Source organism: Peromyscus californicus, unplaced genomic scaffold, assembly GCF_007827085.1.
Source record: "Peromyscus californicus insignis strain IS unplaced genomic scaffold, ASM782708v3 Scaffold_10__1_contigs__length_136768540, whole genome shotgun sequence".
Classification (NCBI taxonomy): domain Eukaryota; kingdom Metazoa; phylum Chordata; class Mammalia; order Rodentia; family Cricetidae; genus Peromyscus; species Peromyscus californicus.
The window spans coordinates 68,625,361-68,650,716 of NW_026294391.1; the positions used below are offsets into that span (position 1 = coordinate 68,625,361).

At 36.0% G+C, this 25,356-nt stretch overlaps 1 protein-coding gene across 1 annotated transcript in view; it reads left to right on the forward strand.

The window, feature by feature from the left end:
- Positions 1–25,356, forward strand: part of Dach2 (dachshund family transcription factor 2) — a 511,265-nt gene that overhangs the window by 426,385 nt on the left and 59,524 nt on the right. The window contains exon 9 of the mRNA XM_052735012.1: positions 10,107–10,196. Coding sequence (XP_052590972.1) covers positions 10,107–10,196 — 90 coding nt within the window. The remainder of the gene's footprint in view (positions 1–10,106; positions 10,197–25,356) is intronic.

A 25,356-nucleotide genomic window follows, 5' to 3' on the forward strand; every position in this document is an offset into this window, starting at 1 on the left:
TATTTAATTTGATGTTTACCTTTATTCTCAAGTAGTCTTAAGTAGTACACTAAATATTTAAAAAGTAGTGGTATTATAAACTAAACAGAATAACTATTTTGTGTGGAATAATTACAATAGCTTTAGGTAGTGAACTAATATTTAGAAGGAGTAGCACTTTAAACTATCCAGATGTTTGAAATAATTATTACTCCTGCTTAAAATTACAAAGGTAAATTCTAAAGATTCTAATTTTGTTCTAAGAGAAACTAATGTATTGAATCAAGGAAAATTTAACTTTGTAAATAATCTTCATAAAACTTCAGTTAATAAAGAACAGCAGGCTGGGAGAGGAGAAACTGTGATCATAATATCAATAAAAATATATATAATAGAAACTAAAGACCAAGAAAAGACATTATTTTTACAAAAAATTTTTGTACATTTTATACTAAGTAAGTCTAAAGTAAAATAAACATAGTATCTTGGATCTTGTTTACATACCACCATCTCTAAATATTTTTATGTATAAACAATTATATTATATATTCACAGAATATGTTACAAAAACAAAACATATTTTCCTTGTCAAATATTCCTAATCTCAATAACCTCTATTACTGTGGCTCATTATTAAAGTCAGGAGACTTAGTTTTGTTTCATAGGTCTTTCTCAGAATTTTCCAGTTTTACTTGTATTCTTTCCTGTCCATATATTATTTTATGTAATTATTACATGTAAGTTTGTGTAATAATGTCATGATTAAATATAAGGTTATTCTATAACATCATAGGTATTTTTCCTGTTATTTTTTGGGTCGTACTTCTTTTTCCTTTCATAATCTATAATCTTTGTATACCACTATTCTGTTATCCATCTTTATAATTTTTCTCATTTGGAATTTCATCTGTAAGTGTAGCCATACAACATGTTATTTTAAAGGTTAGCAATTATTCTTTCAGTCTGATTCCCCTGATATATGCCCAATGTGTTCTATACATTCCTTTTACCTTTATGTTTTTGTAATTCTGCAAGTGCAATAGTGTGATGCCACTGATCCACATATTCATTGTAGGATATCAAATTGTTTCTAGATTTGGGGCAATTATAAATGAAGCTTCTGTAATCATTCACAGACAGTTTTGTGTGTTATACATTCATTTCTCAGGAACAAATAGTTAAGATTGTAAATGTTGAGTCAAACTTAAAAACTACTTTCTATAGTGTCTAGATCATATTATATTCCCATCACCAATATATGAATATTGCAGTTCCTCCACATCCTTATCAGTATTTTGTGTTGCCACTAGTTTAATTTTACTTGCAACTGTACTCAACGAGTATACAGTGATTCTGATTGTAGGCCTAGTTTCATTTCCCTGATGATTAGTAGTATGGAACCTCTTGTGTGTCTATTAGCTTTCTTAAACTGTTTCTTACTTTGCCAATTTTATAATTGGATTGTTTTCTTAGTGTTAAATAATGAGAGCTTCTAGGTTGCATTGTTTTTGAGACAGTCTCACTGTGTAGCAGAGGCTGTTCCTGCTGACTCAGCCTCCCTACTGCTTGGACTATTGACATGTAACACCATACCCTAAATGCCAGAGTTCTTTACATGAGTCCTATGTCAGATACGAAATTTGAAAGTATGTTTTCCTTTTAAAGGGTGGACTTATTTCATAAAGTTCAATTTACTCACCTTTATTCTTTTGTAATACTTTTACTGTCAATTCTAAACTTTGTTTTTCCTGGCCATTGATCCTGAAGATGTTTTCATGTGATTTTTTTCTTCATGTTTTTTCAGTTTTACCATTTTAAGAGTGTCTTCTGAAATTTGATGGGTGTTTACATGTTTGGGTGAATTTTTAACTCCACAATCACTTGTTAAAAACATCAATGTTCCTGCATTGGATGATGAATTCATACATATATTTAAAATAAGTAATCTATATTCATTGCTTGGTGTTCTTCTCTATTTATCCATGTAACTATGCCAGCCTTCTATCATTACAGTCAAGATAATTTAATTTTACCCTCATCAAACCTCTCTGGATGCACCTTTACAGCATGGCCAATTAAATATATCCTAGGTGATTCCAAATTCCAGTCAATTTGACAATGAAGATTAACCATGGCATCTTGGTATTACTTATTTCTACTTTATTCTTATTTTTCAATAGTGTTACGGAATTATGCAATTTAGGCATTTCTGTATATTTTAACAGCATATCCACAAAATTTCTCTCTGGCATGTTGATAAGAATTGCATTAAATCTATAGATAAGTTTAGAGATGATATCTTTACTGTATTATGCAATAATCCATGAACACTCATTTTCTTTTTAAAATTTTCACTGATTTCTTTCTGAATGCAAAAACAAGCATTCACATTATTTTTGAACAGGTATATATGGTATTCTATTTTCAAGCATCAAACTTACTCTTTATTATAATATGAAAAATGTTAATCTAACATATTGATCTTATAAACTGCCATTTTACTGAAGTTTACTTATTAGATCTATCTGCAAAAAAGATAATTGTTTTGTGACTTTTTTATTCATATGTTTCTATCTCCTTTAGTGCTCATAATGTACTGGGTAAGGTTTTCTTTATTTACTGCATTTACCTGGAAAGAAAGGCTTCTCTGATTAAAGCTGAGAGTGATGATTGTTTATGGGCAAACATGTATATTTAGAGAGCAGCTCAATGCTATGTCAGTTTATCTATCCAATAGAATTAAGTTCTAACTTGGAACCTACATCCTGATCATGGTCTTTTGAGCAGATTTATAGTACTAGATATAGATTCTCATAGCTTCATTGTGTTTCAAACCCAATCAACAAGCAAATAGTTATTCCTATAAGAGTTATCCCACTATTGTATATGTGGGCACATCTTTTGTGGCAGGTTAGTACTGTAGTTAATAAGGTCCCAGCTAGGTAAGGCTGTTGATGTATTTTCTCTCCCAGCAGTCTGAATAGCAGCTTCCAGCACTATCAAAGCTAGCTAGCAGAAGGAAGCTTCCAACTAAGATCCAGCATGGTTTCTTAACACCCTGCAACCAAGAAAAACCTCTTTGCCCCTCCATCTTTCCCACCTTTACAACACCTCTTCATTCATCCTGGTGGCATTCAGAGCCATGGTGTGTCACACAGTACGCCCTTTTGTCCAATCAGCTTTACTAGCAAATGTTTATTGCAATGAGTCATTGGTCTGATGCAAGGCTTCTGGTTTCTGGTACACCATCATCCTCACTGTATCCTCACTGAAACTCCTCTCAGATATCCCATGGCAGTCCTGAGTCATAGAGATTCTGTGGGTCTCCTTCCACAGACTCAGTCCTTTCATGAGCTCCAGCAGGTCCTACATAGGGTAGATGTTAAGTTAGGCCAACCTCAGGCCTGGTTGTGGGCCTGGGTGGTGGTTGAGTTGGTAAGTTCAGGCCACTGGGGCTGCCCCCCTTAGGCAAGGGGCAGAGCCAGCTCCCCTACACCCATGCCATCACTGTCAGTTATCCCTTGCCCATGGTGAACATCTCCTGAGTTCAGGAGTCAGCTCACCCATGAAGATCAGACTAACTCACTTGCTGGAGTGTCCAGAGAGGGGCAGAGACAACTATCCCAGGGCCAGCAAAGGTCAGGTAGGTTCAGCATGGCCCTCTGATTTCATCATACATGGTTTCTATGGTCCCCTGAGGTGACACAAGCCACAGGCAAAAACACAGACCCCAGCTGTAATAGGACCATGGACCAAGACATGGCTGTCAACAGCAGCTTGAGCCCAGATGACATCCTGACTCCAGATGAAAGCACAGGACACTCAGATCATAATGGCTCTAGTAGTGGCATGGTTCCTAGACACCAACAAGGCTAGGTTGCAGCCTGACCCCAGGTTTCCATGTAACCTTTGGTGGCAACAAGGACCTCGGACTTCAACACAGACCCAAGCTGCAGTAGGACCACTGATCAAGACATGGTCCTCAGTAGCAGCCAGGTCTGAATGTCACCATTGCCCCAGGTGACAGTTCAGGCTTTTAGATTGCCACAGTCCCAGCGACAGTATGACCCTCAGACACTAACATGGCCCCAGATCTTGGGCATCCACATGGCCTTCAGTTGTAAGAGGAACCTCAGACATCAACACAGACCTTGGCTGTAGTAGGGCCATGGACCCAAACATGGCCCTCAGCTGCAACTCTGGCCCATATGTCATCATGGCATCAGATATCAGTGCAGGCCACTGAGATCTGTATGGCTGTGGCTGTAACATGGTCTTAAGGCGTCTTTAATGCCATGGGTTTCAGCCCAAACCCTGGAGCCTCCATGTGGCCCATGGTGGCAACATGTGCCATGGACTTCAACACGGACACTGACTGTGATAAGACCACATACCCAGACATGGTCCTCAGCAGCAGCTTGGAATGACCCATGATTTAAAGGAGTTTTTTAGGTCAGGCAGGGTACATTTAACTCATTTTTAATATACCTTGCTTTTTAAATTATTTATAAAAGAATTAGTTTCCTCATGGCTTGTGTATACTGCTATCATTTTAGTAGCCTTCCCAAACCCCTTCACCTCCCTTATTTACCCACTCAGTCCCTGCTTAAATCTTTCTGCTCATAGTATTCCCTCTCTCTAATTTCATTTTACCTATACTGTATTATCTCCTACTTTTAGGCAGTCACCTACTTTCTAGATTTCTGGTTCTTATAGGGACCCTAAATTGAACACACAAACTTAAATATTTTAATCTAGGATTCACATATGCAATCTGGTGCAACAACTTTGGAAATCTTTATGGATATTTATTTAAAAGCTGGAAATAGAACTACCACTACCAATTTTCCACACCTGATATACCCAAAGAACTATATCCCACTACTGAGATACTCACAGATTCATGTTTATTGGTGAGCTATTCACAATAGCTAGGAAATGGAATCAGCCTTGGTATATATCACATGATAAATGGATAATAAAAATGTGATATGTCTACAGAGTAAAATTTTATTACACTTAAAGAAAAAACAAAAGTATGAATTATGCAGGTGAATTAATAAAACAGAAAACAATATGCAGAATGTAGTAATCCAGACCAAGAAAATGTTTCTTGTTCTTCATTAATATATATGGCTTACTAAATTTTATTTGAAATTTAGAAGTTATGACCAGGAGGGATATTGACTAGCAGCTTTGTCTTATAATTATTTATTTTCTTGTATTTACTGTAAAGCACACATTTCAAAAATAAAATTTTATGTGTTCCATTTTCTATTTCAGTATACTATCATATAATTGTTAATTCTTCTTAACATATTGATAGAATTCTTTATTGAAACCGTTTATGCTTGTAGATTTTTAATTGATACTATTGATTTTTGAAATTTTCCATTTGGTATCTTTAGGTCATGTTTTTCTTACATTTAATTTTAATGATATTTTTTAATTGAAATAGATTTACATTCCTTTCCCCCTTTCTTTCATTCCTGCAGATCCTTCTAGTGACCCTCTCTCAAACCCCTTACATGTCCCCCAACTCTCAAGTTCATAGATTTTTTTCTTTGATTGTTATTATGTACATATATGTATATGTATGGCTGTGTATGCACACATATATAAGTATAACTTGTTGAGTCATTTTTGTTGTTTCTGTGTATATAGCTTCAGGAAAACTTAAAAGGGGTCTCATCCCCGGAAGAGGCCAATTCTCCCAGCAGTCATTTGTTGCCTATAATTCTTTGCCTAGTGTTGGGACTAAAGAAAAGGAACTTGGGATGGGAATAATAGAATACAGATGATATAAAGTAGGAAGCAGAAGAACAGTGGAGGAGAGAGGGAGGTCTATACAGAAGGAGAAAAAAGGATGGGGAACCAATAACACCAATGTTGTTTAATAAAGTTTTAAGGAGTTATTTTATATTACTTAACTTGTACATAATACGTGTGTGTGTGTGTGTGTGTGTGTGTGTGTGTGTGTGTGTGTGTGTGTGTGTGTGTGTCTTAAAATAAGTGAAGCTCCTTGAGCTGACACTGCACCCCCACAAGAACCTAAACTAGCAAAATCCAGGGAATGAGAAACCTCTACTCAAGTGATTGGTTAGAGTAATCAAAATGACTACCAAAACAATACAGAATATCAATGTAGCCATTATTACCTTTTATGGGTTGAGCGTGGCCCCTCTTGCTGAAGACAGCACATATTCAGGACAAAGGATTCAAAGGACTCCAGCTAAATCTGACTTGCAAGACTCTTTACTGTGGTCTAGCTTCTATGGTTCTAGAAAATACTATGTATCAAATTAGAATGAGAATTGTGAGTTAAAACACACCTTCTTTCACACAGCTCCTGCAGTTGTTAAAAGTTAGCAATAGGTTTCACATGGTAAAAGTCACTGTGTTGGCAGTGTTATATTTCTTTTTAGTGAGTAAAGAAAAAATATTTTCTTGAATTTTTCAACTTTTAGAAACTGCCTGCATTCTCTGGCTCTTGACGGCTTCCATCATCGACAGGCCCATCATTACTAGTCTTCATCACATCATCTTACTCTGACTCTTATACAGAGACCTCAAGGATATAATATAAGAATAAAGCAAAGCCCCAAAACACCAGGAAAGTGGTGGTTAGTGGCACAAACCAACCTCATACAGGAAATAAATTGGTCTCCTAATTATGCCCACAGTGTCCCCATTTCCTTAGATTCAGTTCAATGTTGTCTGTACACTGGATATTAAAGCAGGTTAATGTTACAAAAAATAGTATCCAAGCTGTCCTAAACAGTCCTTAGCCAGCCGCATCATCTATGAACCATGACAATTACCAGCATGACAAGATATGCATAAAAGTAGAATAAGTGACATTCACATGTCAGTATTATGTATAAATATTTTATTGAGGGGTATTTTTCAAATTGAAATTCACTTTTTACTAACTGTAGAAGTACTCAGATTAATTTTCATATTTTACAAGTTTTTTATTTTATTTTTTTTTTGAGACAGGGTTTCTCTGTGTTGTTTTGGTGCCTGTCCTGGATCTCGCTCTGTAGACCAGGCTGGCCTTTAACTCACAGATATCCACCTGGCTCTGCCTCCCAAGTGCTGGGATTAAAGATGAGTACCACCACCGCCTGGAATATTTTACAAGTTTTAATAGTGTTCCCAATGTTCTCATTTTGCTCTTAGTATATGAAGCATCTTTAGTAGTACTCCTGTTTGGATGTTGAGATTTTTTTTCTTTTTTGCTCAGTATAGAAAAGCTTTTAAATTTTATTGATTGTTTTCAAAGAAAGAAGTATCTTTGATTTGTACTTATTGTTCCCCTGAGTAAAAAATATCATTGATTTCTATCCTTATCCTTATTTTTACTTCTGTTTGATTTGGTTTTGTATTATAATTCTTCTTATTTTCTTATGGTGGGAATTTGTATTAGCTACTGTATACATTTAATAAATTAAATTCCTTTTCCTCAGAATTGTGTCACTGAGTTTTAGTGTGCTAGAGTCACTTTGGAGCTACATGACAATATTTGTGATAAACATCATAAAATAATTGTCTTGGACCTGCCTCTACTGAGTGTACCAGACTCTGCTGACTCCCCATGGGAGGCCTTACCTTCTTGTAGGAGGGAATGGAGATGGGTTGCTGGGGAGGCTGGAGGGGAAGGAGGAGGGAAGAAGAAGATCTGTGATTGGTATATAAAATGAATAAAAATATTTCTTAATAAAAATAATAAAATAATTAATGTCTTAACTTGGCTTATGGTCACTTGCTTTTATTATTCCTGGATCTATATATAGGCAGAACATTAGTACAAAGAACATGTGGCAGACTGCTCCCCTCATGGAGTCCAGGAAGCATAGACAGAGGGAAACCTGAATGAGGAGTCTATGTTCTCTTCAAAAGCACACTTCTATTGACCTGATTTCCTTCTGCCTCCTAAAATTTCTTTTAGTTTCCAATGATGCTATCAGCTAGAGAGCAAGTATTAAACACATGAGCTTTGAGAATGCACTTAAGATCTAAACCACTACATTTTACTTCTTGCTCTCAGAGGCTAATGCCAGTCTCTAAGCCAAAATGCATTCAGTCCATCCCCAAGAGTTCCAGAAGTCTTAACTGTTTTAGTTTTACTATATAGTCCAATATCAAAGCCTTATTTAATATTCAATGAAAATCATTGTCTCAGTCAAGAATAAAAGAAAGTTTCACGATTCTAAGACACAATGAAAAAGGGCAAATGTCTAGAATAGAAAATTGAATAATAGGAAAACTGTATTGGTGAATTGGACCAAACTCAACAATGCAGTTATTAAGTCCTGTAGCTCTATGACTGCATCCTAGACACATGATAGAATGATGTGAGCATCAAAGACTTGAGAATAGTCATCCCTACTTGATCTTGCTGATTGCAGCCTTCCTGGCTTCTCTCTTATGAGGCTTTTTACATACTCTTTGCAGCTTTTTTGGCAGATTGTTCTTTTCCTAGAATCTCAAGTCTACCTTGAAACTTAGGCTTCAGATGATAGCTTGGTGCACTGCAAACACATTGGCTGGCATCTCAATTTTTCTTTCAGTATATGAAGAGACACTTCTCATAATTGCAATTCTTAGATTCTGCATGCCCCCAAACCAAGTATGGGGAGATATGCCATTGGATACTGAAATAGTTGGGTTACCTTGGGACATGGCTACAGTAGCTTCTTATTTCCTATCCTGCTAAACATAGGAAAATATTTCTGGGGCTGTTGTTCTAAATTGGCCTGTGCAAGCTCTATTCTCAAATAAAAATTTCATAATTTTAAACATGTGACCTTTTGATAGATGATTCCTTCCCACTTTATGAGATGTCATCAAGGCATATTTAATATTTCCCTAGTACAATGTAACTTTTTTTTAGTGGTGCTAATTTCTTAGTCAATTGCGCCCAACTTGGCCTGAGTTGTATATGTGTGTATATGTGTGTATGTGTGTGTGTGTGATTATATATTGAAATATATAATCATAATAATAATGTGATAACATATATATATATATATATATATATATATATATATATATATATATGAGTTGTATATATGTTCTTTTTGGCCAAGTTGAAAGTATTTATTAATCATTATAATGTGCATTTCGTTCAAATACTTTTTTGTTGTTGTTATTATATTTGTAATTAATTAATTAATTATGCCATCGTACATTACATCCCGACCACAGTTTCCCAAATTCTCAGCATAAATTGGGTTAAAAGTAGCCAGCATTGTTCATGCCATTGTATAAATGCTGTGCTGCTTTGAAATTTGCACTATCTCTATGTTTATCTATTGCATGAATGTACCTTATTTGTTTCTATGTCTTTCACTTTTTAGCTATTATACTTACTGTTGCTTTGAATATTTGTGTAGAATTTTTCTGTTGACTTATGCTTTAATTTATCTTGCACATACAAATGGGAATTGAATTTGTGGGTCCTATGATAACTCAATGTGATAATTACTTAGAACACTACCATATTATTTTCAAAAGTGGCTAGAGCATTTGGCATTCGTATTTCAAGTCTATGCGGGCTTTAAATTCTTGCTGTCCTCCCCAACTCTTACTATTGTCTATTATCTATCATTTTAATAATAAGGGACTGGTGCATGTGAGCTTATCTCATTGGAGCTTTGACTAGGATTCCCTGATAAAGATTTTGAGTGTATTTTCCTGTAGTTATGGTATACCCACACAACTTTGAGAAGTATCTGCTTAATTTTTTTATTTATTTGTGAATTTGGATGTTTGTATTTCATTTTTGCAGCTATAGATCTTATTCACATATTCTAAATTATAATACCCTTTTCAGATGTAATTTTAGAGTATCTCACCTCACTTTATTGACTATAATTTTTTTGCTTTTCACAATATTATTTGATGAAAAAAATTAATCTGATAGAGATCAATATTTCTGTCTTTTATGTTACCACTTGTGGTGAAGTATCAAAGAATCTTTTGCAAGATACAATTCTAGAATATATATTACTCCCTTTTCTCTAAGTGTTATAACTTTAGTTCTTACACTTAGATTAATGATCCTCTTTGAATTATTGTATTTGCTGATGGCTAGTCGACTGATTTCATTCTTTTGCATACAGATATCCAATTGTCCCAGCACCATTTGTTGAACACTTTTCTCCACTGGATTGAGTTGGCACCATTATCAAAAAAATCACTTCACCATCAAAGTAAGGGTTGATTTCTTGACTGAATTCTATCCTAAGGTCTATATCAATTCTTATGCTAGTGTTATCATGTTTTGAACATTGTATCTTTATAAAAAAAAAAGATTTGTAATTGGGAAATGTGAGTCCATTTTAAAACCAGGATTGCTTTGGATATTTTGGGTTCTATACATTTCCATGAGAATTCTAGAATCACTTTCAGCACCAATTTCTACTGAAAGACCCATTAGAATTTCAATGAGGATAATGTTGTTACTGCAAATAAATTTGGTGAGTTTTTCCATCTTAACATTACATATTGTGATTTCTGAACACAAAATATCTCTTTTGGATCTCCTTAGCCCCCCCTTAATAGTGTTTTCTAGATACAGAACATACATTTTATACATAACGAGTTAAATCATAATTATTAAATGAATTTTAAACCAACTTTAAATGGAATGGTTTGTTAATTTAAGTTTCAGATTGTCCACTGTTATTATGTAGAAATACAAATATTTTTCTATATTGATCTTGTCTTCAACTTTTTGAACATTAAAATCTCTAATGGTCATCATAGATTACTTGAAGTTACTTTACTGTATTGTCTTTATGATTTGTATGTATATCTCACTGTATGCAACAATATAGACAAAGTTATCTGTCTATTGATATCTTTTTTAATTGCTCTCTGTGACTGAGGTTTCTAGTTCACTGATGAAGAGAAGCGGTGAGATTACCATCTTTCTTTGGTTCCTAATGTTCTGAGGGAAAACTTTAATTGTCTCCACCTTAAATATGCAATTATAAGGAGATTTATTTCAAAGATTCTATTCATAAGGTTGGCAGTTTCCTTCTGTATCAACTTTGTTTTGTATTCATGTAATGCAACTGTGTTGAATTTGGTCAATTATTTTTTGATAAAATTGAGATGATTCTGTAATTTAATCTATTAGTATCTTGAATTAATTAAAAATTTTAAAGTAAATTTCATTACTATGTTTTTGGTAAGAAGATAATGAGATCTATTCTTCCAACAAGTGTTTAAGTTGAGAATGTTACTACTATTTGTATTGTATGATTGTATACAGCAGCTTTATAGACTTTTACTTTTCATATAACTGAAGCTTTATACTCAATACATTACAACTCCTCATTTTCTATATCGCCATTTCCTGAAATCAGCTACTTTCTCTGATGCTATGAGTTTGAAACCTTTAAATTCCACATACAAATAGAAGCATGAAATACTGGTCTTCCATGTCTAGCTTATTTTACTCAATTTCATTTCTTCCAGGTTCACATGTGTTGTAGAATGTGACTGGGAATCTTTACTTATTTAAACTGAATGATATTTGTATTTCTGTGCTTTTTACTTTATTTATGCATTCTTCCATTGATAGACATTTCAAAAGTTTCCTTGTCTTGTCCATTTTGAATAATACAGCTATGACCACTGTTACACTAATATGAGTTTATTTCCCTGCTTTTATTCTTTTGAACCTACACTACATGTAGAAGTACTAGATTCCAAGTTTAATATTTTGGGAAACATTATTGGTGAAATTATTAAGGCCACTCCACATAGTTAAAAGGAGATTTATTTAATGGTGTAACTTACAAATTAAGGGAGAGGTAGGTCGCGGGGTCTGGGGAAGGTGTATCGCAGTCCAGCGGTGTTCTCTGGAGCTCTGCTTGGCCCACCTCCACCGTCCAGGGTCCCGGAACCGAGAAAGCACTCGCTCATCCAGATCTTGGGTCTCTAAGTGCCTCCCTTGGCCCCGCCTTGTAGGCGTGACAGTTGCCAAAGTCTCAATGGGGGTTGGAACTTCCAGATCAAAGCTGGAATGGCTACTCACTACATCTCCCCCTTTTTTAAGAAGGTTCTAACCTAATACAAGACTATATACAAAGGAATGGTTTTCAAATGTTGTCCAGGAATAATGAGGGATAATGACCTAGATAAGATGGAACTACAACCAATGCAAACAATATCAAGCCAGAAACACATACTAAAATCCAGAGAAGTATAGAGCATAGGTAAATGGCATGTTACCAAGATCATTCCAAAAGGTGTCCTATCCTAAAGAACCTGAATCTAATACTTAATATGTTCTCTCTACTAAGTTGTAACTATAACTGCTAGTCTTCAATCCCATCAAAGACCTCAGAAGGAATATAATGGTACCTGAGAAATGGTAGATGGATGCAAGCAACTTTCGGGAATCTTGCAAGAGTAGACCGAGACAGCTGGCAGCCTGGACAGTCACCTAATGTTTCTCAGCATTGTTGGTGCATTCAAATTGGCTACAGGCCTAGAGTATCTGACAGACCATTTTCAGAAGCAGGAATTCTGAAAGACCATCTTACCCTGTCTTGGCAGAGTACAGTGGTTGCTTTCCTTGTGTCCCGCTTGTCCAGAAAGGACAGCACTGCATTCTTACTGTCAGCCGTCGAGGCAAGGGCAGTTCTTTGCCCAGTAGGCCATTTTGTGTCAAGAAGACAAACTTCCAAACGGAAATGTCTTAGAAGCCAAACATTCTCTCAGGATCAAATTGGTGCAGCCAGGAGCAATTGTGTCTCACGTCAACAGAATTCTAAGTTATTTAAATGCCATATTCTCTAGGTCTATGAAGTGTTTGAAGATTACCTGTCCATCTGACGTATGTATCTGTAAATCTGGATAACCTAACTATTGTAACTATAGAGATGACAAGCATAGGTGACTATAAATCTATAAATCTTATCTACCGAAATAACCTAAGGACTAAGGCTTCACATAAACAAGGTAAACAGTCTACAAGCTGGGCAGTGGTGGCGTATGCCTTTAATCCTAGCACTGGAAGCAGAGCCAGGCAGACCTCTATTAGTTCCAGCCCAGCCTGGTCTACAAAGCAAGTTCCAGAGAGAGAATCTTTTTCTGTAAGCCTTCATTGCTATCTTTTAAAGCCTGAAAATCCTGGTTAGCAGATTCCAGAGAGAGAATCTTTTTCTGTAAGCCTTCATTGCTATCTTTTAAAGCCTGAAAATCCTGGTTAGCAGATTCCAGAGAGAGAATCTTTTTCTGTAAGTTTTCATTGCTATCTTTTAAAGCCTGTATCAGTCCCAATAATGACTCATCCTTGTTCTTGTTATTAAACCAGTGTTTGAACACTGTGTGAATTATTACGATGAATGCCAAAATGGTACAGGCCAGATATGCCTTAGGAAGGTCATATATTTCCAGGACGATGTCATTCATCATACAGGCAAAAAGGTTTTCAAATTCTTGTGAGGTAATGTTGACCATATTACAAGAATTACTCAAAATTTGTTAGTCAATTTTAAGGTGTAAAATTATCAAGTACTTTTACTTGAAACAATATGGTTACCTTTTGTGGTTTGGGGGGGTGTAGTAGCACTTTTCACCCAGCAGGTGGTGTTGGTACAGCTCCAAAGCAGGGCCTGCTGGTGATCTTGGCTGACTGCAGCTCTCTGGAATCAAGGTGGCGGGAGCCGGAGCTGGCACTCAGGAAGCAGGGGAGTGCCTCTTTCCCTGGTCTCGGGGCTAAGCTAGGGAACTGAGACAGGACTAGCTGCTCCCTTTTTCAGGAATGAAACCGTGTAGGCGTTCCCTGGTTATATGGAACTTTGCAAGTGGGTTTAGGTACCCACTAGCCGGGGAGGAGGCTGAGGGTGGGAGCCAGCCAGGTCTTTGGAATTTGCTCCACATTGGGCGCCAGATATTGGTGAAATTATTAAGGCCACTCCACGTAGTTAAAAGGAGATTTATTTAATGGTGTAACTTACAAATTAAGGGATAGGTAGGTTGTGGGGTCTGGGGAAGGTGTATCGCAGTCCAGCGGTGTTCTCTGGAGCTCTGCTTGGCCCACCTCCACCGTCCAGGGTCCCGGAACCGAGAGAGCGCTCGCTCATCCAGATCTCGGGTCTCCAAGTGCCTCCCTTGGCCCCACCTTGTAGGCATGACAGTTGCCGAAGTCTCAATGGGGGTTGGAACTTCCAGATCAAAGCTGGAATGGCTACCCACTATAAACACCAACACTTATTCCTCAGAGTGGTTGCAAAATTTTACTTGTCTCACCAGCACTGTGCAAGCATTTTTGATTATCCTGAGTCCTTTGTGCATTAGTAGCTTTTCTCTTCACCATTACCAAAATACATAATAGAAACAGCTTAAGGAAGAAAGGTTTATTTTAGCTCACATTTCCAGGAGATTTCAGTCCATTATGGAAGAATATTCCAGACATGCAGAAGGGTTCAGACTGTCTGCCAAATAATGTGTCCACAAGTGACCTAGTGGCAACCAACTAGGAAGCAGAGGTTAGGACCAGAACCATAAATGAGTATAACCTTCAAGGGATCACCTCATAATCTTGTGTTTGTCATTCAGACCCTGTGTCTCCAAAGTTTCATAACCTCCCAGAACTGTGTCACTACCTGTATTCAAAGTACTCAAAACATGAGCCTGTGTGTTATATTCCTGTTTCAAATAATAATACTTGTCAATATTGGCTATCATTTGATTAGATATATTCTAGTAGCAGTAATATGCTCACATTTTGCTTTTCACAGTTTTTAGTGATATAAAATAAAATTTATCTATTAGTCATTTATGTCTTCTTGTAGAATTCTATTTGATTTCTTGTCTTTTCATTTATTTTTTACTTTGCTTTATTTTTCTAATGAGTTGTAAGTCTTACCTAATACATTTTTGGAAATTAAAACCTTGTCAGCTTTTAAAATAGCTTCTCCTATTTTGTAACACAATTGGTTGGCTATTTCTTTGTTTAAAAATACTCTTCAGTTTGAAGTAATTTCCTTTATCTTTGGTTTGTTGATTGAACTTTTGATGTCATACTCAGGAAATTACTGCCAAGACTGATATCATGGAGATTTTTTTCATATTCTTTCAAGGACATCCACAGACCTTATATTTGAATCTTGAGTCTAATTCCTTCTCCATATAAGAGTTCTTCTCTTGTGTGTAGATATTCAGTTTTGTCATGCTTATCATTGAAGGAACTATTATTTCCCATTGTATAATGACACCCTTCTGAAGACAGTATAAATATCTACCAATCAATGATTGGATGGGTGCTCTGTTCAGTTTCATTTACCTATATACTAATTGCTATGGTATTAGTGCCTTTACAGTCTTTTAAATTGCATGTGATCTATTCTAATATTTTTTTCTTTTACAGTATTGCTTTTAGCTATTTGGAATCCTAGAGGTTCCATGTAAATACAGTGATTTTTCACTTCATTTTTTGTGTGTGTGTGTGAAAATTGCCATGCGATTTCACTGACTCTCTAGAACTTTGGAGGTCATATGGCCATTATCACAATATTAAGCCTTCTAATCACTTAACACAAGGTGTCTTTTCACTTATTTAAGAGTAAGTTTTCATTAATTTTGTAGCTTTCAGTATTCAAGTGTTTTATTACACTGGATTGATTTCTAAGTTTTTAATTTTTTTAAATGGTATTACTTTCTTGCTACTCTGTTCAAAAAGTTCATACTGATTTTTAGTCCTGCTATTTTGGTGAATTTATTTGTTAATTCTGCCAATATTATTGAGGGATTTTTAAGATTTTACTCTATAAAAATTAGGTTATATGCACCCAATGTATTTTCACTGTTTTATATCTTGAACTGACTTTACATTCCTTAGATAAAATACCTTTTAGACATGATGTATAATCATTTCACATATTGATGATTTTTTTATTATTTTGGCTGTGTACATTTATTCTTATTTTACTGAGCACTTTTTCTTACATATTCATAATGGGTACAGATTCATATGTTTTTTATTTTATCATTTATTTTGATATCATGATCATATGATATCATAGAATGAATTAGTAAAATAGAATTAGCTGGGGTGTGTTTTCTACCTTCATTTTAAAGCCAAAAGAAGTCATGAGATCCTCTATAACTTGAGTTACATTTGCTTGTTAGCCTCCATGTGGGTCCTGGGAATCAAACACAGATCTTCTGGAAGAGCAGTCAGTACTCTTAGTCACTGGAGTATTCCTCCAGATCCTAAAAATTATTTTTATCCAAAATTTTTATAATTCTCAAATGTCATTACTTGGACCATCAGCTTATAAGCCAGTAATAATTTGAACAACTAACTGGAAATATGTAAAATATTTTTCTTCTTTTTAACTAGAACTTTGTACTTTTGACAATGGGTAAAACAGGCTATGTATATGTCTAGTTATAAGAGAACTAAATCATAAGTAAAAAGGAGAGTGTTCAGGTGAGATAAACTTTTCCATAACTCTGTATTATTAGTATCCTAATCATAGTCATAAAATTGTTTTCATAGATTCCTGTGGTATTATTAGTGTACTAATCACATGATTTTCAAATGATGTAAAGGTAATTGAAAACATGATCATTGTAATGTATGTATAATAGTTTACTGGATTGTTCTCTATTGCCTACAATATCACTTTTAAATATATTTTACTCTTTCCAAGACTGCTATACATGCCCATCAATATATCATTATTTGCTATGAAACTATATAATTCATAGTTAATGTTTATCAAATTGATTCAGGGTCATTTTTATTCCAATGAATAATAAATATAGTTGTATTTATTGTATAAGTTCTATAATTTTATTCTATATTCACTTATATGTCTTAGTTAAGATTATAACATCATATAATAGCTATTAGAACAACAAAATAATCAATCATATGTATATTTTTTATTTAAAATTTTGTTTTATGTTTACTCTTATAAGAAAAAGTTTATCATAGTTTTAATTTTTAACTTACTCTAAATTTATTTGTTACGATAACTATATTATATAAGTTCCTGGAGAAAATTAATGGAAACATATTTAAAATTCTTTTATGCATGAAAATATAGATGTATTTGTTGTTTAGATTACCATGAATAAAAAATCTATGTGGCCGGGCAGTGGTGGCGCATGCCTTTAATCCCAGCACTTGGGAGGCAGAGCCAGGCGGATCTCTGTGAGTTCGAGGCCAGCCTGGGCTACCAAGTGAGTTTCAGGAGAGGCGCAAAGCTACACAGAGAAACCCTGTCTCGAAAAACCAAAAAAAAAAAAAAAACAACAACAAACAAAAATCTATGTGATAGTAGATCAGAGATGATATACTAATATAATATGATAAAGCTAATTCTTCAAATCAGCAATTCATATGGGAATCATAAAATAAAAATTAAAATAAAAGCACAGTTTTCATATGTATAATTTTCTAATTATCATAACTTGGATCATTATTATGAATTACAATAAATTTTCTAATAAACTGTGTGTTTTTGACTTGTATTCTCAGGCTCTCGAAGTATGATCATGTAAGATATTGTGCCTTCCCTCAGGATGTTCACAGATAATTTTAGAATATTACCAAAGTAAATAGTTACATTCTTCAAATAGGGATTTGTTTTCTGTGACTCAACAAAGTTTTTAAATGTTCAGTAATAGAAGAGAAAAGGTACAATGCAATGGAAATACAGCCCTGGTGGCAGGAAGATCAAGAGATAAAAACTTGACCTAAAAGTAAGAATAATAAATCCATGGATTTTTGCATAAAGTAGTACATGTGGAATTCGCTTTTTGGAACCTAGGGCCTATGATGAGACACTTTGCTCAGCCTTGGTGTAAGGAGGAGGGGACTGGACCTGCCTCAACTGAATCTACCAGGCTTGGCTGACCCCCCAGGGAAGAACTTGCCTTGGAGGAGGTGGGAATTGGGGAGTGGATTAGGGGGAGAACCCTGGTGGCATGGGCGGAGGGAGGACAGGGGAATCTGTGGCTGATATGTAAAAGTAAATTAATTATAAAATTAAAAAAGTGGAAAAAAATAAAATAAAATAAAAATGTCAAAAAAGTAGTACATGTGGCTGCTAGTCTAAAACAACACATTTTTTGAAAATTAAAATATAATTTCATCATTTTCCCCCTTCTCATTAATTCTTCTAACATATGCCGTGTCTCCTCTCTCTAGCCTGTTATATTTTCCCCTTTACTCCTACTCATATTATAGCCATATTTTAATTGATTTTTATTGTACACACATATGCATAAAAAGACCATCTGCTGGGTACATTTAGTTCTGTTTGTATCTATGATTTGCAGAGTTGAGCACTTAACATTGGATATCCTGTAGGAGGTGCTTATTCTCCCTCTCTCAGCAATCACTATTTGCCTGTAGTTTTTCCTCTTATCCCTCTCGTATATCTATTGCTGTTCTCATAATTCAGGTATTGTTTAAGCAGTTATATTGCTGAGAAATGTGTTTACTTTTTCTGTCATTCCTAGGTGAGACAATGCACATCAAACTTCCTGGTCCCATGACTTGTAATCTTTCAACTCCATTTTCCTTGATGGTTTCTGAGCTTTAAGAACAGGAGTTATATTTGTGCACGGTGATAGATATGGATCTATTTGCAGCCTTCTACATGTTGATATCCAGTTATGCCAGCACCATTTGTTGAAGATGCTTTCTTTTCTCCATTGTACACTTTTGGCTTCTTTGTCAAAATTATATGTTCATAGGTGTGCGGATTAATGTCAGGGTCTTCAATTCGATTCCATTGGTCCACATGTCAGTTTTTATGCCAGTACCAAGCTGTTTTTTATTACTGTAGCTCTATAGTAGAGCTTGAGGTCAGGGATCATGATGCCTCCAGAGGTTGTGGTGTTGTACAGGATTCTTTTGGCTATCCTGGTTTTTTTGTTTTTCCATATGAAGTTGAGTATTATTCTTTCCAGGTCTGTGAAGAATTGTGTTGGTATTTTGATGGGGATTGCATTGAATCTGTAGATTGCTTTTGGTAAGATTGCCATTTTTACTATGTTAATCCTGCCTATCCATGAGCATGGGAGATCTTTCCATTTTCTGACATCTTCTTCAATTTCTTTTTTCAGGGACTTAAAGTTCTTGTCATATAAGTCCTTCACTTGCTTGGTTAGTGTTACCCCAAGGTATTTTATGTCATGTGTGGCTATTGTAATGGGTGATGTATCTCTGATTTCCTTCTCAGCTTCTTTGTCCATTGTATATAGGAGGGCTACTGATTTTTTTGAGTTGATCTTGTATCCTGCTATGTTGCTGAAGGTGTTTATAAGCTGTATCAGTTCCTTGGTGGAATCTTTGGGGTCACTCAATTATACTATCATGTCATCTGCAAATAGGGAAAGCTTGACTTCTTCCTTTCCAATTTGTATCCCCTTAATCTTCTTATGTTTTCTTATTGCTCTGGCTAGAACTTCAAGTACTATATTGAATAAGTATGGGGAGAGCGGACAGCATTGCCTCGTTCCTGATTTTAGTGGGATTGCTTTGAGTTTCTCTCCATTTAATTTGATGTTGGCTGTTGGCTTGCTGTAAATTGCCTTTATTATGTTTAGGTATGTTCCCTGTATTCCTGATCACTCCAAGACCTTTATCATGAAGGGGTGCTGGATTTTGTCAAATGCCTTTTCTGCATCCAGTGAGATGATCATGTGGTTTTTTTTCTTTGAGTTTGTTTATATGGTGTATTACATTGACGGACTTTCGTATGTTGAACCACCCTTGCATCCCTGGAATGATGCCTACTTGATCATGGTGGATAATTATTTTGATGTGTTCTTGGAGTCTGTTTGCCAGTATTTTATTGAGTATTTTTGCATCAATGTTCATGAGGGAGATCGGTCTGTAGTTCTCTTTCTTTGTTGTATCCTTGTTTGGTTTAGGAATCAGGGTAATTGTAGCCTCATAGAAGGAGTTTGGTAATGTTCCTTCTGTTTCTATTGTGTGGAACAATTTAGAGAATATTGGTAATAGCTCTTCTTTGAAGATCTGGTAGGATTCTGCGCTGAAGCCATCTGGTCCTGGGCTTTTTTTGGTTGGGAGACTTTTAATGACTGATTCTATTTCCTTAGGGGTTATTGGACTATTTAAATAGTTTATCTGGTCTTGATTTAACTTAGGTATGTGGTACCTATCCAGAAAGCTATCCATTTCTTTTAGGTTTTCCAGTTTTGTGGAGTAGACGTTTTTGAAGTATGACCTGATGATTCTCTGGATTTCCTCAATGTGTGTTATTTTGTCTCCCTTTTCATTCCTGATTTTGTTGATTTGGATGCTCTCTCTCTCTCTGTCTTTTAGTTAATTTGTATAAGGGCTTGTCTATCTTGTTGATTTTCTCAAAGAACCAACTCTTAGTTTCTTTAATTTTTGTATTGTTCTCTTTGTTTCTATTTTATTGATTTCAGCTCTCACTTTGATAATTTCCTGGCGTCTATTTTTCCTGGGAGACTTTGCTTCTTCTTGCTCTAGAGCTTTCAGGTGTGCTGTTAAGTCACTAGTATGAGATTTCTCCAACTTATTTATGTGGGCATTTAGTGCTATAAATTTCCCTCTTAGTACTGCTTTCATACTGTCCCATAGGTTTGGGTATGTGGTGTCTTCATTTTCGTTGATCTCTAGGAAGTCTTTAATTTCTTTCTTTATTTCTTCCTTAACCCATTGGTGATTCAGTTGGGTGTTATTCAGTTTCCATGAGATTGTAGGTTTTCTGTAGTTTTTGTTGTTATTGAAGTCTAAATTTAGACCATGTTGGTCTGATAGAACACAGGAGGTTATTCCAATTGTTTTGTATCTGTTGAGATTGTTTTGTGGCCAAGTATGTGGTTGATTTTAGAGAAGGTTCCATGGGGTGCTGAGAAGAAGGTATATTCTTTTTTGTTATTTTGGAATGTTCTGTAGATAATGATTAAGTCCTTTTGAGTCATGACATCAGTTAAGTCCATTATTTCTCTGTTAAGTTTTGATTTGGGAGATCTGTCCAGTGGTGAAAGTGGGGTGTTGAGGTCTCCCACTATTAATGTGTGGTATTTTATATGTGGTTTAAACTTTAGTAATGTTTCTTTTACATATGTGGGTGCCCTTGTGTTTGGGACATAAATGTTCAGAATTGAAAGTTAAGTCCAAGTGGATCAAGGACCTCAACATAAATCCAGCTACTCTGAACCTGCTAGAAGAGAAAGTAGGAAGTAGTCTTGAATACATTGGCATAGGAGACCACTTCCTAAATAGAACACCAGTAGCACAGACACTGAGAGAAACAATCAATCAATGGGACCTCTTGAAACTGAGAAGCTTTTGTAGAGCAAAGGATACAGTCAACAAGGCAAAGCGACAGCCTACAGAATGGGAAAAGATCTTCACCAACCCCACATCTGACAGAGGACTGATATCCAGAAGATATAAGGAATTCAAGAAATTAGACATCAAAATTCCCAACAGTCCAATTAAGAAATGGGCCATAGAACTAAACAGAATTCTCAACAGAGGAACCTGAAATGGCTGAAAGACATTTAAGGAATTGCTCAACATCCCTAATCATCAGGGAAATGCAAATCAAAACAACTCTGAGATACCACCTTACCCCTGTCAGAATGGCTAAGATCAAATACACTGAAGACACCTTATGCTGGAGAGGATGTGGAGCAAGGGTAACTCTCCTCCACTGTTGGTGGGAATGCAAGCTTGTACAACCACTTTGGAAATCAATATGGTGCTTTCTTAGAAAATTGGGAATCCATCTCCCCCAAGATCCAGCTATACCACTCTTGGGCATAAACCCAAAGAATGCTCAATCATACCACAAGAGCACTTGTTAAGCTATGTTCATATCAGCATTGTTTGTAATAGCCAGAACATGGAAACAACCTAGATGCCCTTCAACTGAAGAATGGATAAACAAAATGTGGTACATATGCACAATGGAATACTACTCAGCAGAGAAAAACAATGACATCATGAGGTTTGCAGGCAATTGGATGGATCCAGAAAAAATCATCCTGAGTGAGGTAACCCAGACTCAGAAAGACAAACATGGTATGTACTCACTCATAGGAGGATACTAGATGTAAAACAAAGATGACTAGACTGCTACTCAAAACTCCAGGGAGGCTACCTAAAAAACAGGACCCCAAGAAAGACACGGGGATCGCCCAATGATGGAGAAATGGAAGAGATCTACATGAACAGCCAGGACATGAGTGGGGGTAATGAAGGGCGAGGGTCAAGGGAAAGAAAGCTTTGGGGAACGGGAGATTCCAGCTGGATCAACAAGAGAGAGGGAGAACAAGGAATAGGAGACCATGGTAAATGAAGACCACATGAGAATAGGAAGAAGCAAAGTGCTAGAGAGGTCCACAGAAATCCACAAAGATACCCCCACAGCAGACTGCTGGCAATGGTCAAGAGACAGCCCAAACTGACCTACTTGGATGATGGGATGGCCATACACCCTAATTGTAGTGCTAGAAACCCCATCCAACAACTGAGGGATCTGGATGCAGAGATCCATGATTAGGCCCCGTGTGGATCTCTGGGAGTCCAATTAGTGAGAAAGAGGAGGGTTTATATGAGCAAGAATTGTTGAGACCAAGGTTGGATAAAGCACAGGGACAAATAGCCAAACGAATGGAAACACATGAACTATGAACCAATGGCTGAGGGGTCCCCAACTGGATCAGGCCCTCTGAATGGGTGAGACAGTTGATTGGCTTGATCTGTTTGGGAGGCATCCAGGCAGTGGGACTGTGTCCTGTGCTCATTGCATGAGTTGGCTGTTTGAAACCTGGGGCCTATGCAGGGTCGCTTGGCTCGGCCTGGGAGGAGGGGACTGGACCTGCCTGGACTGAGTCTACCAGGTTGATCTCAGTCTGCGGGGGAGGCTTTGCCCTGGAAGAGGTGGGAATAGGGGGTGTGCTGGGGAGAAGGTGAGGGGGGCGGGAGGGGGGAGAACAAGGGAATCCGTGGCTGATATGTAGAACTGAACTGTATTGCAATATAAAAAAATAATAATAAATATTTAAAAAGAAAAAAAAGAAAAGCTGTTTAGAAACAAGCCAAGCTAAGGGCAGGCATTCATAAAAAAGAAAAAAAAGAACAGGAGTTATAGATGTATCCACTAGGGCTTGGCACCCAATGATTATTTATTCTCAGCAGTTTCACCAGTTTTTCTGTAATGATCTCTGTTGCAAACAAAAGCAACTCTTAATTAGGCATGAGAGTAACTTTTGTGGATATAAGGATTAGGATTTTTAATGAATGCAATAAGGAATTATGCAGATCTAGTAAAGTGGCAATGATATGTTATCTTCTAAGATATATACTTTCAGTTGTCCCATGTAGTTGTCTAGGTTTCTAGTACAAGTAATGATTTTATTTTTGTTTATTGTGCCTTAAATCCAATTACATATTTGTTGGCTGAGATTTGTGTGCCACTATTATACCTTTAATATCTCTTGCCAGTCTGGGCATTGTTGTGGTTCATAGGCATCACAGTTGGACAGAAATATTTATTGCTACCCTCCCTTGGTACCTTGCATAGTACCATCAGATACTATGAAAACTATTTTTCAAGCGAGGAAGCTTTCAGGTTAGATCTAGGTCAAGTCCAAAGTACATAGTGTTTTCTGCATTAGCGACTTACCTTCAGCTTCTGGGATGCAATGAAAGGCAACAGCAATATCCTGTATTGTTTTGGAAGTCTCTTGGACTCCTCTGATGAACAACTTGAAAATTTTTTCTCATGCTTCGAGCTTGAGATTTTGCTAGATGGTCTATGGTTCTAGGAGGAGCATTGTCAAACCAGGTAGCATAAAAGTGGTATAATTGTGTCTAACATATATATATATATATATATATATATATATATATATATATGTGTGTGTGTGTGTGTGTGTGTGTGTGTGTGTGTGTGCATATATGTATATAATCATATATATTATACATAATTATACATATATATTAATGTATGTATATAAAATTTTAGGTAAATATAAAATGGCATGATTACTTAAGGCTTTATCAAAGATCCTCAGGTACTATATCCTTCCATCTGTCTCCTTCTGTATTGACTTACTTCCTCCCTCCTCAGTTAAGGACCCCCTCCAAATTTTTTCCCTTTTCCCCTTCATATTGCTTGTATCTTGTTACTCCCCTCTCTAGAACACCCTCTCCTCATGATCCCTTTTTACTTTCCTAGTTTCTGTTTTGACTCCAGTTTGTATACCCACATCTGAAGATTTGGACCTATGAACCATAAAGGAGAAAAAACATGTGGTGTCTGTCTTTATGAGTCTGGTTTTATAAATAGAGTAAAAATGAAGAATCCTGAGCAAGTGTCTATGGGGCAGGTTGTTGAATTCTTAGGACATATACCAAGGAGTGGTATAACTGGATCATGTAGTAGATTTATTTTTATATTTTGAAAATCCTCCATACTAATTTCCAGAGTGGTTGCACCAGTTTCCTATCCTTCCAGCAATGAGTGAGAATGCCTCTTTCCCCACATCCTCACCAGCATTTGATGTTGATTGTTTTGTTGATTTTGCAAATTCTTGCTGGATGTAAGATAAAATTTTAAAGGTTTTTTTTAATTTGCATTTCTTAGCCATTTTAATGTGTTCTTTTGAGAACTCTCTGTTCAAATCCATAGGCCATTTTAATTGGGTGATTTGTTGCCTTAACTGGTTTTTAGCTAAAACTTTTATAATCTAGATACTAATTCTCTATCAGATATATGTATAGCTGGCAAAGACCATCTCCTCCTCTGTTGGCTACCTCTTTACTCAAATGTTTTCACTTGACAGTTGTTGGCCTTAATTCCTGGGCAAATGGAATCTTATTTAGAACATCATTTCTGACACATCTTGTAGGGTACTGGCTTTGTTGTTGTTGTTGATGATGATGATGATGATGATGATGGTACTTTATTATTTCTACCAGTTTCAGCATTTCAAGTTTCAGCTTGAGGTCTTCAGTCCACTTGAAGTTAAGTTTTGTGTATGGTGATAGAGATGCTCCAATTTTCTTCTTCTGCATCTGGCTATCCAATTTTCCTTGCACTATTTGTTGTATATGCTGTCTTTTGTCCAATGTATTTTTTTTCATCTTTCTCAAATATCAGATGGCTCTAGTTATTTGTACTCATCTTAGGTCTTCAACTTTGTTCCACTGGTCAACAAGTTCATTTTTATATCAATATCATACTTTTCTACTAGTAAAGCTGTATAGTATATCTTGAATGATGGAATGTTAATCCTTCCAGCATTGTTCTTTTTTATCATGATTGCCTTGGCAATCCAGGGTCTTTTGTGGCTCTGTACAAATTTTAGGAATTTTTTCATTTG